Genomic DNA, 16379 nt, shown 5'->3' with positions numbered 1-16379 from the left:
GTTACGCCTGAATTCTTGCCTCCTTAGTTGAAGCACTTGGTTAATCTAGGCCTAAGGTTACTCCTCACACTTTCCATACTGCACTTACTCCCATTGTATCATTTAGACTGTAAGCTCTGTAGGGTAGGCTCTCCCTAATACATTTTCTTAAGCGCACTTGTGTAATTTTGTATATTATCTCCCTGTACAATCTCTATTATAACGCTATAAAGTATATAGGAGAGGCCACCCGCTCAACCTTGGGTAAATAATAGTCAGGGTGCACTAGGGTCAATTGAATAACATGAAAGAGAGAGATACCTCACCCCATAGGCGGAGAGAGTATAGAATGAAGTAATAATCCCTGAAGAACAAGGCATTACTGGCCAATAATACCCTGGCAGAAAGAGTTGAAGGCCCGAGGCAAAGCCGGGTGACTTTAACCCAGCCAGGGTATTATTGGCCAGTAATGCCTTATTCTGAAGGGATTGTTACTATTATAGGCTTATTTTATTTTTATTAAAAAGATAGACACTTTTGTAGTCATATTGATTTTAATCAGCATGATAATCTACAGACTTATGATTTCACTGCATGTGTTTAATAAAATGAAATTGTACTGTACATACACACAGTCCCCTCTATATACACATAAACAAACTCTCCACTCCCTACATTCACAAAACAAACACAGAAGCCCCCTCTACACCCATAAGCCCCCCTGTAAACCAACAAAACTGCAGACACACACACACCGACACACTCTGCAGCCCTCCTCCACCCTCTACAACCACTGAACACACACTGCAGCACCCCTCTACACCCACAAAACACTGAAAACACACACCTCAACAAAACAGATTGCTGTCCCCCTCAACACCCACAAGACACACAACAGTAGCCCTCCCTCTACACCCCCCCTGTAAACCCACACTGCAGACACACACACACCAACAAAACACTCTGCAGCCCTCCTCCAACCTCTACACCAGTGGTGTACAAAGTGGGGGGCACGGAATGGTTTTTTTGGGGGGGGCACGGGCGGTTGCAGAGGCCCCGCGCTCTTCCCCAAAGCATTTAAATCAGATGGCGAGGGATCACGTGAGGCCTCTGCAACTCACCTGGATTCAGATGAGGTGCTGTGAAGCATAACCATGGCAACCGGGTTACGTGACGCCGCCAAACCAGGTAAGGGGGGCGCGACAGAGGGGGGCACTCTCCTGCTCTACATCCACAAAACACACAGCAGGCAGACACACCTTAATCCCCTAATCAAGCAGAATTAGGTTGGGGCAACACTACCTCCCGATCCAGCACTATGCAACAAAATGACATAGTGCTAACAGGGCAATCACTAGGGAATACCTATCCCTCCCTTCCTGTCCACTGTTGTTCCCTAGCTGCAGCGTTTACTAACGAGCACCTGGCAGCATTACTTCCCAAACTCCACGATGGTTAGTAGCCATGGTTACCACACACAGCGTTGAGTAAAAAGATCATTATGATTTCTCCCTAAAGCAGGGCTAACTCATTAACACCTGGTTTACTTTCTCCGCAGGCAGGTTCAACCTTAGCCGCCATTACAGCTACACGCAGCCTAATACATAGGCGTCAGTTTGGATGCAGTAGGACTGATTAGTGATTGCTATATTTTTATATATATTCATTGACCAACCTATACAAATAGCCCCCTAAGGACACTACTACTGCAATTCTGCAATACATACTGGACTATATTCCATACAAGGAAAACTCAGGCGCAAACTCAGAAACCAGCTATAAAATAACTGATACTACCTGGAACAAGTCGCAAGAATGTTCCCCACTGGTACAGACAATCAGGGAAAAACACGTTTCTGCTGCTCAACCCCACTAGGATCAATCCAGGATCCTTAAAAGCAAGTACAGAGAGAAAATAGGGGAGCGAGGAATTATGTACTAGTCATGAAATAAAATGAACAAATACAAAAATAAACACAATGGTGGGAAGGCTGCTGAATTGTAACCTGCCCACCTACTACACACAGAAGAGCGCAAGGGTTAAGCACCACAGTCAATGCAATTACTGTATATTCATATGGGGGGAAGGTGGATGGAGTAGAAATATATATCTAACCACTTACACGGCCCTGTGTAAGTGTGACACACATCTGGGATGTCTTTCCTCCTTCTCCCCTTGGCAGTCCAGTCTTCCCCTATTAGATCCACTGGACTCCCCGATGAAGGTAGATGTTGAAACCCCCTCATCTCGGAGTGCGCTCCCACAATCAATTGCGAGGCAAGAGAGAGGTGTTAGATTAAAATATGAAAATTTTAATAATAAAATGAATCATCCGCACTCACATGTCATAAATGTCATAAAAGTCCTAGGCTGCTCTGGGGCACAGCGGATTCGCGATCTGGATGGACTGCTACGGTGGCCTCCCTGGAACAAAAAGCTGTGCAACGCATTTCGCCGATTCGGCTTCGTCAGGCTTAAAGATGTTGCTGGTGAATGTGTCCGTGGTATAATTAGGTACTCTTTGTCCATGCCCACCAGGTTTTGAATACCGATTAATTAGTAGCACCCTAATTGTAAGGGTGAGTAGTATATGCTTTGCCAAACCTCACAGCTGACGTCCATAATATCCTCCTGGTATCCGTGTTCGCATAATGTCCTCAGTATTAAAAACTAATAAAACAAAAATGTGCCATTGTAATCGTTACTGATGTATACTGTGTGGCTTTTTCACCATAAAAAATGTCCATACAACCCCCCCCCCCCCCCCCATGGTTAGTGGCTCAATGTGGTGGATGGAAAACCTTTCACCTATAATACATAACATTTATCTAATTGGGAATACTAGTCCCTTGACCCCTTCCATCTCTCACATTTCCACTGTAAAATTACCCTCCGTTTTCTCTCTACTGATACTCAGATAGACTTTGAATAGTTAGCATTTCCCTGTCCCAGACATAGAATCCTTGGACATAGCTACATTGCTTATACTGGTTTAAATTTGGTATAATAATCCTAGAGGGCTTCCACCATGAGCCAAGCTGAAATGTCTAGACACGCTATGTGTCTGCAGATTTTTCCTTATGTTGCCCATGTGCTCCAGTATGCGGACCCTCAATGATCTTGAGGTACGTCCCACATACTGAAGTCCACATGGGCATTCTAGCAGATACACCACAAATGTACTCCGACAGCTGATATAGTGATCAATTTTAAAATCCTCCCTTGTTACCCTTGACTTGAAATGTAACTTCTCCTTTGATGCCTGTTTGCAGGCTTTGCATGTAAAACAATTAAAAAACCCTTTGGGTTTTGGCAGCCAATGTTGTGGATGTGGCACCTCTTCTTTCTTAAAAACACTTGGGCTAGTTTAGTCTTGAGGCTCCTTGCCTTTTTAAAAATAACTTATGTGTTAGAGGGAATATGCTCATTCAGGATTGGGTCTTTTTGCACTATTTGCTAGTGTTTTCTAATTATCTTATTAATATTACTTGCCAACGTGTTATACTGTGTGACAAAAGAGACAGTAGAGTCCTTGTTGTCAGCTGGTGGTTTGGAAATTAATAAATCTTCCCTTTTTAGCTAACATGTTCTGCCCGCTGCCCTCCTTAAAATGTCTGAATCATAGTTCCTTTCCGCAAATCTATTTTTTTAAATCCCCATCTGGTTTCTGAATACTTAGTCGTCTGTGCAATTTCTTCTAATGCGGTGGAACTGTCCATATGGAATATTACTTAGCCATTTGGGGTGGTGGCAGCTTGTATTAAGAAGATTATTATTGGCATCCACCTCCTTAAAGAATGTCTTTGTTTTTATTGCATCCCCTTCTATGTAGATTGTCAAATCTAGAAAATTGATTTTGTCCCTGCTGATTTCTGATGTCAATGCCAGATTGAGCTTATTGGTATTTATATACAAAAAGAAATCCGGCAGGGCCAGCTCATCACCCTTCCAAATTAGGAGGACATCATCTATATATCTCCTACAGAGGACCAGGCTCGCACCATACCCATGACCTGACCACACACGGTCGGCTTCCCAGCCGTCCAGGAAGATGTTGGCATAGCTTGGTGCGAACCTGGTCCCCATTGCGGTTCCACACTTCTGTAGGAAGAGGACGTTGTTAAACCAAAATATGTTGTGCTTAAGTACAAAATCAATCCCTTCTCGTAAAAATTCTCGCTGATCATTTTGGATCATAGGATCTGTCTCAATCATCCTTCTAACAGCTGCACATCTATCCTCATGTCTTATACAGTTGTACAGTGAGGTGACATCGCATGTTGCCAATATATAGTAAGTCTACCATTCCACCTCAGAGAGGATGGTAAGCACATCTCCTTAATTATTTTTGAAGTGAAACTTCTTTAGTGGCACCTCATTCGAACTGGGGCAAAAATGGATTGTGGAGACAGAAATGAAATGGATGTGACGTCAGTGCTGGCAGTTGAGGCCGGGCTGTGTTCTGGCTCAGCCGACCCCAACACTGACATGATCCACACCGCTCAAAAAATCAGCAGCGGCGGCGCCGCTCCTAATGGCCGCCGCACCCCCCACACGGCCGCTGACATATGCTCCTAACGGCCGCCGTTCCCCGCTTGCTGCCCGCTGCCATGCCGCGCTGTTGTGATGGCGCCACTGACTCCAATCACCGCGGGAGGAGTGGGGAGGGGGTGGCGCGCAGCCGCTATCTGCCCCCGGCGGGTGCATGCCCAGCAGCACACTGACCTGGATCTCCTGGTAGTGCTCCTGCAGGTCTTCCCACTCCCGCAGCGCCGGCAAGCTCATGGCGGCTGTGATAGCCGAGGCCTCCGCTTTGCCCTTCAGCACCAGGCAGACACGGGCACTTCCTGGTTATCATGTGTGGCCAATGGGAGCTCTCCCCCCAGTCATGTGGTGCGCAGCATTGCGGAGGGGGGCGGGGAGGGGGAGTGTGGCACTGAGTATCTCCCCCTATCACGCAGCACCGCCAGACGGGGCAGGAGGAAAAGCTCCTGCTCCGGTCCGGTGAGGGAGGGTTGTTAACTTGTCGCCGGGGGGCTGACTGCAGCAGGACACACACACACACACACACACACTGACTGACTGACACACACACACACACACACTGACTGACACACACACACACACACACACACACATACACACTGACTGACACACACACACACACACACACTGAAACACACACACACACACACACTGACTGACACACATACATTCACACACACACACTGACTGACACACAAACACACACTCTGACTGACACACATACACACACACACACACTGACTGACACACATACTGACTGACACACACACACACACACACACACACACACACACACACACACACACACACACACACACACACACAGACTGACACACATACACACTGACTGACACACATACACACACACACTGACTGACACACACACACACACACACACACACACACTGACTGACACACATACACACACACACACTGACTGACACACACACACTGACTGACACACACACACTGACTGACACACACACACACACTGACTGACACACACACACACACACTGACTGACACACATACACACATACACTGACTGACACACATCCACACATACACTGACTGACACACATACACACACACACACACACACACACACACACACTGACACACATACACACACACACACTGACTGACACACATACACACTGACTCACACACATACACACTGACTGACACACACACACTGACTGACACACACACACACACTGACTGACACACATACACACACACACACACACACTGACTGACACACATACACTGACTGACACACATACACACACACTGACTGACACACATACACACACTGACTGACACACATACACACACACTGACTGACACACATACACACACACACTGACTGACACACATACACACACACACTGACTGACACACATACACACACTGACTGACACACATGCACACACACACACATATACACACACACACATATACACACACACATATATACACACACACACTGACTGACACACATACACACAAGGAATTCACACTTAGTGCAAATAGCTAATACAGGGGATGTGTGCCGAGCACGCGCGTTATAAGTCAAATTTATTTGCGTTTTGTCAATGAAATTGTATTTTGATTTTTAATTAAAACATCACCAACACAAACACAATTTCTGTGACAAAAGTCAAAGAAGTTTCACTTACTATGCGCGTGCACAGCACACACAGCTTTTTTTTGGGGGGGGGGGTGGATATATAAGGATGGAGAACAACATTTAAGTTGAATACATTATAAAAACCATATTACTTCTTTTCTTAGAAGACAAAACATTAGAGTTTTTTTATTACAATTTGCCCAGTGGAATTTTAAGCTTACCACTGGGTTGTTGCTTTGGATCTCCCTATTAATCAATTTCTGATTTTCAGTATTGTATTAGGAACAGAGCAGAGAAAGAACTGGCAGAACAAAGTTCTACTACTAATTAATTTACTATGAAGAATTCAGTCGAAATTATGTAACAGTAAGAAACCAATCTTTATCTAGATCTTTATTGTTTTTATAGCAGCAGCATCTGTGAGATTAAGTCTGTGCAAATATTTGTGTAAAACTGATGCATTCATTACACCACTGACGGCCAAAGGCATGGGAAATATAAGCAATTCTCTATGTATTTGGCCAGGAAGTACTGTTTTTAACACTGTTTTTAAAATTTGTATGCAAAATGGTTCTGGTTGTGAAAAGTGAAAATGAGTTCAAATTGTTGAGTTAAAGAAAGACAAGATGCTATGTGTACTCTTGTCTACCAGTGAAAGCAATGAGCAATGTAGCTATGTCCAAGGATTCTATGTCTGAGTGTGAGGATTCGCCATCCTGGCGGTCGCAGACCATCTCCTCACCCCAACAAGCCTTCTGTGACGGACACTCAGCATGCGCGGTCTCGTGGTCACAGTACGCACGTGCGCATCTTGCGTGGCCTGACCCCCTGTCTGAGGATTTGGACCCCGCCCCCGCTCTGACGCACGACAAGTGCGTTTGGTCAGCCTCCCTGCTGAAGCGCAGTCCAAGCCACGCCCCGGTGATGGACAGGACTGGCGTGGGAGTGACGCACGCTCTATGCTACACCCCCTGACCTCCGTGACGCGCGCGGGCAGTTCCTCCCCCGTCCCCGATTAGGATGCATCATAGAGCACACCTGTGTGCACCAGCAGCCTATCGGTGCTTACTTCCTGGTTCCACCCTTGCTGGCTATTGGAGGCTCCGCCTTTATATACCTTCAGTCTGCTGTCATTCATTGCTGAGCATAGTCTAGTGTGACGCCGTGCCTTGCTGCATTCTTGCTCCAGACCTTGCCTTGCTGATTAACCTCTTGTTGCCTGACCCTGCTTGTCTCTTGGATTCCGCACCTCTCCTCTCCTGATCCGGCTACGAACGACCATTCTCTTGTCTCCAGTCCTGACCTTGGCAAAGTACTCCCACGATCCGATACTCTCCTATCCTGAACCTGGCTACGTACCCAGACAATCCACTACTCTCCAATCCTGAACTTGGCTACGCACTCTGACGATCCGCAACTCTCCACTCCTGAACCTGGCAAGTACTTTGACTATTCTCCAATCTGTAATCCTGACCTGGCTTGAATGACTACTCTACATCCTAGGCGCACCCGCGTGGCTGTGGGTTGGCGTTAACCAATTCCGTACCTCAGCAACGCAGTCGCGCTTTGTTTGTGGTGAGCTACGCGTTACAGTATGCTCAGCCACACAAACTTCAAACCCGCTGAGGTAGGAAGAGTCCTGTGCACACATGCAAGCTACCTGGCTACCTTAGAGGAAAAAATTGTGGGTAGCGAGCAAGCCATGCTCTCCCTTCAGGAGGACTTTCGCACCCTTTCTCGTGCGTTACAAGAACCTCAGGCGCCAAATACGCTCTCGAGTTTAGAACTATAGCTGCAGAGACCGACTGGAACGATGTAGCCTTGGCCACGGCCTTTAGCAAGGTTTATCGGAAACCTTGAAGGATGAGTTGGCAGCCTATGATCGCCCCACTGATTTGGAGGAGCTCATTGCTGTTTGTATCAAGGTGGATCGTCGCCTCCTGGAGAGACGTTCAGAGAAGGTTCACCATCGTACCATCCCAGCCCGGATCAATTGCGGTCAGGTGAGCTCTGCTGAGGTTGCTACCCAGGATACATCCGAACCCATGCAATTAGGGGGTACTAGCCTTTCCAAATCGGAGAATTTACGACGCAAAAATGCTGGCCTATGCCTTTACTGCGGTGTTGCTGGGCATTTTGCCTATTTTTGTTCCCAAAAGTCGGGAAACGCAAAGTTCCCATGAGTCCCGGGGGAGTCTCATTTGGAATGCTTTTTCTCTCCCCTATTTCTACTGATAACAAGTCTCGCATTCTTGTCCCCATTACAGTCTTTGGGGAAGGCTTTCAAGTAACTACGCTTGCTTTCATCGATTCAGGTGCCGGAGGAAACTTCATAGATCAAGCTTTCGCAGAACGCCATCTGGTTCCGACCAGGCACAGAAAGAAGCCCATTGTTCTTGAAGCCATTGACGGGAGACCTCTGCATCCGGCGTTCATCTCCTTGGAGACAGAGGTGCTTCAACTCAAGGTGTAAGACACACACCTGGAAAATATCCAATTCAATGTGATCCATACTGCTTCCAGCAGCGTGATCCTCGGGCTACCCTGACTACCAATTCACAACCCTCTGGTAGATTGGCTCAACAAGGAACCCATTCAATGGAGCGTCTTTTGCCATAAAAACTGCATTCTGGAAGCAAGTAGCATCGGGAGTACCAACGTGTCCGAGAAGAAAGAGAAGGAGAAGGTACAATTGCCAGATGAGTACGCCGAGTTTTGGGACATCTTCGATAAGGTCAGATCGGAGATTCTTCCCCCTCACCGCCCTTTCGATTGTCCCATCGATCTGCTTCCAGGCACTACACCCCCCAGAGGGACTTCCTATCCATTGTCTATGCCTGAGACCAAGGCAATAAAGGAGTATATTGCGGAGAACTACAAAAGGGGTTTATTCGTATATCTACCTCTCCTGCGGGCGCAGGGTTTTTCTTTGTGAAGAAGAAGGACGGGACCTTACGCCCTTGCATAGACTTCTGGCCCCTTAACAAAATCACTGTTAAAAAACGCTATCCCTTGCCCCTCATTTCTGAACTGTTTGATCGATTACATGAGCTAGTATATTTTCTAAATTGGATTTACGAGGTATCTATAATCTGGTCAGGATCCGTCAGGGTGATGAATGGAAGACGGCTTTCAACAGTAGAGATGGACATTATGAGTACTTGGTCATGTCTTTTGGTCTGTGCAATGCCCCAGACGTGTTTCAGGATTTCGTAAATGAAGTTTTCAGAGACCTTCTCAACTCTTTTGTAATCGTTTATCTTGATGACATTTTAATTTTCTCTAAATCCAGACAGGAACACATCTCTCATGTGAAACAGGTGCTCCTTCGCTTACGCCAGAACAAACTTTTTGCCAAACTGGAGAAATGTCATTTTCATCAAACATCCACCATGTTTCTAGGCTACATCATTTCTGATACCGGCCTCACCATGGATCCCGCCAAGGTCAAAGCCGTCCTAGATTGGCCACAACCTACTAACTTGAAAGCAGTACAACGCCTCCGTGGATTCTCAAACTATTACCGTAGGTTTATCCAAAACTTTTCTTTTCTAGTAGCCCCTCTTACGGAGTTAACCAAGAAGGGAGCCGACCCTGCTTTCTTGTCTGCTGCTGCCCTCCAGTCTTTCACCCGCCTCAAAAAGGCCTTTGTGTCCGCCCCTATACTCATTCATTCTGATCCCAAACTTCATTTTACCCTTTTAGTCGACGCCTCAGATGTGGGTGTAGGTGCTGTTCTGTCTCAAAGGAAGAATTCCCTGTCCAGGTTGCATCCTTGTGCATTTAAAAAAAAAAAATGTCTCCGACCCAATGCAATTACTATGTCGGGAACCGGGAACTCTTGGCCATGAAGCTGGCTCTCGAAGAATGGAGACATCTGCTTGAAGGCACGAAGATCCAATAACCATCCTCACGGATCATAAGAACTTGCTTTACATTGAACGCGCACGCCGCCTGGGAGCCTGTCAAGCCAGATGGTCACTGTTTTTCTCTTAATTTCATAATTTCCTACCTTCCCGGATCCATGAATATTAAAGCTGACGCTCTTTCTCGACAATTTTCCCTGGATGACAAGACTGAGGATCAGCAAAACCCATTCTATCGCCCAAATGTATTCTCTCGGCCACATCATTTAGAGCGCTCAAGGACACTGTCCATCTACAAAGCCACATCCCTCCTGGCATCTCGCCTCCGCAGGACTGTCTCTTCACGACACCCCTACACCGTATGAAGGTCCTCGAATGGAGCCACTCGTCCAAAACTGCAGTCCATCCCGGCAGCAAAAGGACATTGGACCGCATCACTCGTACATTTTGGTGGCCAGGAATGCAGCAGGACATAATTTTTGTAGCTGCGTGCCCTACGTGTGCCAGGACTAAAACACCCAGGATACCTCCTGCAGGTCTCCTTCAACCTCTACCTGTTCCGGATCGGCCATGGACACATTTGTCTATGGATTTCATTGTGGACTTGCCTAGTTCCAAGGGTATGGACACGATTCTTGTTGTAGTAGACCGTTTTTCGAAGCAGGCACATTTCATACCCCTCAAGGGCCTGCCCAACTCTCCCAGATTAGCTGACATCTTCATCAGGGAGATTTTTCGGTTACATGGAGTACCCTTGGAAATTGTTTCAGATAGAGGATCGCAATTTATTTCTCATTTCTGGCGCTCGTTTTGCCTCTCGTCGGGATACCACCCACAGACCAATGGTCAAAAGAAGAGGACAAACCAGTGCCTTGAACAGTATCTACGTTGCTTTACGTCGGATTCCCAAGATGATTGACGGAACTCTTACTCTGGGCAGAATTCGCCCACAACAACGCATGAAGCAGCTCTACCCTAGAGTCGCCGTTTTCGTAAATTACGGTTTCAACCCTTCCACTCTTCCTCTTGTTTCACCCTCCTCAGGGGTCTCAGCGTTGGATGACAGGATAAAACCCTTACAAGACCTGTGGAAAAAGATCCAGGTCAACATCAGGCAAGCAGTCGCAAGGCAAAAGAATCAGGCAGATTGCCACCGCAGACCTGCTCTGGACCTTAAACTTGGCGACAAGATCTGGTTGTCATCCAGGAACATCAGGCTGAAAGTACCCTCTATGAAGTTTGCACCCAGATTTCTTGGACCCTTTGCTGTATACTACTAGCCCTTACAATTAGGGTGCTACTAATTAAATCGGTAGTCATAACCTGGTGGGCATGGATAACGAGTGCCTGCTTATACCACGGACAGAGTTCATCAATAGTGCTCTGAAATGACTATGGATAATGGATGTCCGAATAAAGAATATCTTTTAACCACAAGCTGCTTTCCTGATCATTTATGGCTGTGCTCTGACACACTGCCTCCAGCAGAATACCCACTTATACCACGGACACATTCACCAGCAAAATCTTTGAGCCTGACTAAGCCAAATCGGCGAAATGCGTTGCTCATCTTTTTGTTCCAGGGAGGCCACCGTAGCAGTCCATCCGGATCGCGAATCAGCTGTGCCCCAGAGCGTTATACCGGATGCGTGTGCAGGGACACTATTGCGGCGCAATGGGCAGGGACTACTCGGTCGCAGCCTAGGACTTTTATGACATGTGAGTGCGAATGATTCAATTTAATAATTAAAACACCTCTCTCTGGCCTCGCAATTGATTGTGGGGGTGCACTCCGAGACGAAGGGATCCCAACATCTACCTTCATCTGGGATTCCAGTGGATCTAATAGAGGAAGATATATATTTTTATATTTCTACTCCATCCACCCTCCCGCCATTGGAACATACAGTAATTGCATTGATTGTGGTGCTTAACCCTGGTGCTCTTCTGTGTGTAGTAGGTGGGCAGGTTACAATTCAGCAGCCTTCCCACCATTGTGTTTATTTTTTATATTTGTTCATTTTAATTCATATGATTAGTACATAATTCCTTGCTCCCCTATTTTCTCTCTGTACTGGACTATATTCCAGGCTAACAGGTTGTATCCACACAGCCATAGCTCACTGGTGTATATTCTATGTCAATAGGCTGAACTAGTACAGCCTCATTTAAAGGGACTAAAGTTACTGGGTATTCTATACTCTCTCCAACTATGGGAAGAGGTACCGCTCTCCTCATATAACTCTGTAAAGCACTGCGTACATTAGTGGTGCTATATAAATAACCATATACATACATAAGAACCAACTTCAAAGAGATGTCAGAATGGCCTAACTTACCAAGTAAGCGGTTCTGTGTTTGGTCCCCAAAACGTGCGTGAACATATACACCAGGCTTGTCTCACAGCAACATATAGTGCACCTGTATATAAAATTGCCACTTTCATTTGGATGGCATTCATATATGTACTCCAGCCCTAGGAGAAGGAGGACAAAAAAATTGCGCTCAATATCAAATTTAACAGGTCTGCTGACCCTATGTCTGCTGGTAGGTTGGACTTTCTGGGTCATGTGATCGCTAGTTTAGGGATTATGTGCAAAATACAGGCAAATTCTTGAGGAGACCCTGTGTGAGTCAGCCAAGACTCTGAAACTGGTGAGGACATTCACACTTCCTCAGCACAATGACCAGAAGAACAAGGCCAAAGCCCCACAGGAGAGGTTGAACAAGAACAGAATTAATGTTCTTGAGTGGCCCAAAGTTCTGACTTGAACCCAATATAATATTTATGGCGAGACTTGAAGATTGCAGTCCATTGACTATGCCCAACAAACTTATTAGAACTGCATCAATTTTCCTGTGAAGAATGGGCAGAAATGTCACTATCCTGCTGTGCAAAGCAGGTAGAGACCAATCCAAAAACAAACACAGCAGTAATTGCGGAAAAAGGTGCTTCTACCAAGTACTGACTTATGTGGCTGAATTCTTATACAACTAGTAAATGTCAATTTGTAGATTTCCTTTGCTGACATTTAACCTCCGCCTATAAAACAGTGTAACCAGTGTTCAGTTTAACCACTACAGCTTTGTAGCTTAGAATTAAAAAAAAAACATTTATTTGAAATACTGTGCATACATTATTTGAAATATAACAAAAACGTGACATTATTGGTAAGGGGTGATTACTTCTGCAAACCTCTGTATATAATGGTATGTATGGATTGCGCCTCACTGGAATGTTTATTGAAAATGTCCAATAAACAAAGTCCAAACAAGGAGTTAAAAATGTCTCCTGGTGCCTCTGTTGCAACGTCTTATAAGAGGGAACTACTTTGTCACCTCAATGAGAGAAACCCATATATTAGATGATAGAAGCGCAGAAAACAAGGGCACCATAAAATACAGCAGGGCCCCCGCTTCTCGGTGCTCCGCTTTTCAGCACTCCGCTGATACGGCGGCACCGAGAAGGGGGCCGCCATGGTGAATTTTAAATCGCGCAAGTGTAGAACGGGCGGGTACGCCCGGCGCGCATGTGCAGACCGTACGTTGCGCGCGCAGCGTATAGATCACACATGCGCAGAACGGCAAAAATGCCGGTTTGCGCATGCACAGCACTGAAAATCGCCGGATCCGCTTTCCGGCGATTTTCACTATACGGCGGGCCTCTGGAACGGAACCCGCCGTATACCCGGGGCCCTGCTGTATAACCATTTTTAATCACAGAAGATAGGTAAAAACCTATATTAAAGCATGTAGGATTAAAAGATATTGCACTCAAGGGAGCATCTTAAAAAGGTAGCTGATCTGTGCAACAGTCTAGATATTTGATCCAGTCACTGCTGGCTCCATTGGCTCTGCTGGCATTTCTCTGTAGCTTGAAGGGAAAACCTGGATCCTCTGATGTCAGTATGCCGTCTCACTATACGGTATCACCTGTGTCGGAGATCAATGTGGGGATGTTGCAGGGGCACTCCTGCAGAAGGGAGAGAATCCTGTGTCATACGGTGTCTATGCCTCTCCACACTGCCCGGCGTCGTCTGGGTCGTAGCTTGATGATGTTACTGGTCTGAGCATTACTGCCGGACCTGGTCTTTCCAAAGATCAGACTAGCTATTGCATTCAGTTTGATAGTAACAGCCTCAACAGTTTGTCAGCTGTAGTTTCTCTAGGCGTTTCACAGTTCTTTAATCTGCTTCATCAGGAGTTGATCTACAGGTGCACTTGATGTCCCTTATATAGGGTGTTTTAACCCTTCATAGTTACATCTTAGAGGAATATTGATTATATGTATTGCATCAAACTTAACATAGTGGTTTAGGAGCAATGAGTAAGTAAGTAAAAAAAGAGACGAGGAAAAAAAAGGTAAAGATATTATCATATAATAGCAAACAGGAGGGGGGGGGGGAAGGAGATTACGAATAATCGCCAAAATACCAGATAATATTACAACTTTGTTTTATAACAAAAACTGGTTTAAATGGCTAGAACAATTTATCAATTTTTTTTATATAATAAAGGAACAATGAAGGATGATTTCTCTTATTTAAGACTGAACACATGGTGCTTGGTAAATTATATAAAAGACCACTTATGTATAGTGGAATACAGGGAATATATAGGTCGATGTATATATCCATATGAAAAAAATACATGTTTAAAAATAAATGAAGGTGGAAGAGAAGAAAAAACGGAGCACTAATATCCAGCAACCAAAAAAGAAGAACCACCAGGAAGCGTTCCCATAAAATAAGTTAATTTAATGGAGTCAGAATTAGATACTACACACACCAACGCGTTTCGGACTATTAATAGTCCTTTATCAAGGTGAATACACATATCACGTGAAACATACATTTTATACAGAACCTGGCATGACGGGAACCAACCGCGACAACTTCCGGGTTAATCACCTGACCTGTGACATAAACTACCAGGAGGTGCAGCATGATAGCATGACCACATCCTGCTGACTACGTTGACTTTTTCAGTCGTTAAGTGTTATTAAAAACTTCACTGCACTTTTCAACAATCAAGCGAATCAGATTAGGGAAATAGTGAAAAAACACTGGGGAGTGTTAGTTGCAGATCAAGTTTTACACTCCATTTATGAGGAAGGGTCCAAATTAGTTTTCAGAAGAGCAAAAACTATTGCAAATTATGTTTCTCCTAGTTTGTTTTCCTCGTCCAATGTTCTGCCAAGGAACTTACCCAAGGGTAGTTTTGCTTGCTCAAAATGCAAAGCATGCAAATATATGGAATGTAATTCTGAATTTTTTTCAAATAAAACAGGTAAAAAATATTACATAAATTAATTTATCAATTGTGATACCACACATGTGGTGTACTTGTTAAAATGCGGTTGTGGAAAGCAATACGTAGGATGAACTATTCGGTGTTTAAAAGTGCGTATACTTGAACACATTCGGTTGATTCTTAAAAAGGATATTAATCATCCTGTACCCCTTCATTTTAGCAACTGTAGTATGGGTGACGTAAACAATTTGTCATTTTTTGGTATCGAACATGTACCATGTCCCATTAGGGGAGGTAACAGACTAAGTATCCTTAATAGAAGAGAACTCTTTTGGATTTTTAGCTTACAAACCCGTATCCCCAATGGTCTGAATTCTGACTGGGATATAGGGTCTTTGCTATTTGATACTTGATTGTTTGGTTACTTGACACTTCAATGTCTTCCTCCTTGAAGTCTTTTTGTATAGGCATAAGCACGGAATATCAAAAATAACACTTGATAAAAATTATTTTTAATTAATAATAAAAAATATTTCTAATTAATAATATATATCTCCATTAAACATTGGGTTTATATGCTAAAATTATGATATTCCTTTTTAGAAAGTGTTATTAATTGTATCTCACCCTATATTCTCCTTAAAAGGTCTAGAATAACGTCATATTATATATGAAAGGTTCAATATTCTTTCTTACTTTATTATATCTATATAATTATGTTGTTCAAAAACCCTCACAAGCATTCATAAATCGTGTCACGATCTAAAGATATCCTATATTTAAGGTTGTTTGGTTAAGTAATTGTTTTTAATTTCATTTTTCTTATTGGATTTTAATTTTTGTTGCATTCCTAATATTTCATATTGGGAATATCATTGTTTATTACATAGTACTAATAGTTTTTTTATTTATTTTTTCAAGTTTTTTATTTTTCAGATTGACAGGGGTCCCGTTGCATAGCAACATGATGCATTGTGAAGTTTTCACGCACCGATCGACGTGGTTACGTCATGCGCTGTCCCACCTCAGGACTCAGAGAGGTTGGGTTGGTAATGCACGTTCCTTATGGACGCACATGCCAGGCCTCTCAGGTACTGCGGCG

General features: G+C 44.6%; 1 protein-coding gene across 4 annotated transcripts in view; it reads right to left on the bottom strand.

Moving 5' to 3' along the window:
• Positions 1 to 16379, bottom strand: part of LOC142487228 (uncharacterized) — a 154116-nt gene that overhangs the window by 83354 nt on the left and 54383 nt on the right. For all 4 annotated transcript variants that reach the window (XM_075586126.1, XM_075586127.1, XM_075586128.1 and 1 more), the window contains exon 7: positions 12364 to 12500. In XM_075586126.1, the coding sequence (XP_075442241.1) occupies positions 12364 to 12500 (137 nt within the window). The remainder of the gene's footprint in view (positions 1 to 12363; positions 12501 to 16379) is intronic.

The sequence above is a fragment of the Ascaphus truei genome, chromosome 2 (assembly GCF_040206685.1).
Source record: "Ascaphus truei isolate aAscTru1 chromosome 2, aAscTru1.hap1, whole genome shotgun sequence".
NCBI classification, from domain to species: domain Eukaryota; kingdom Metazoa; phylum Chordata; class Amphibia; order Anura; family Ascaphidae; genus Ascaphus; species Ascaphus truei.
This window is presented reverse-complemented; position numbering and strand designations above follow the sequence as displayed.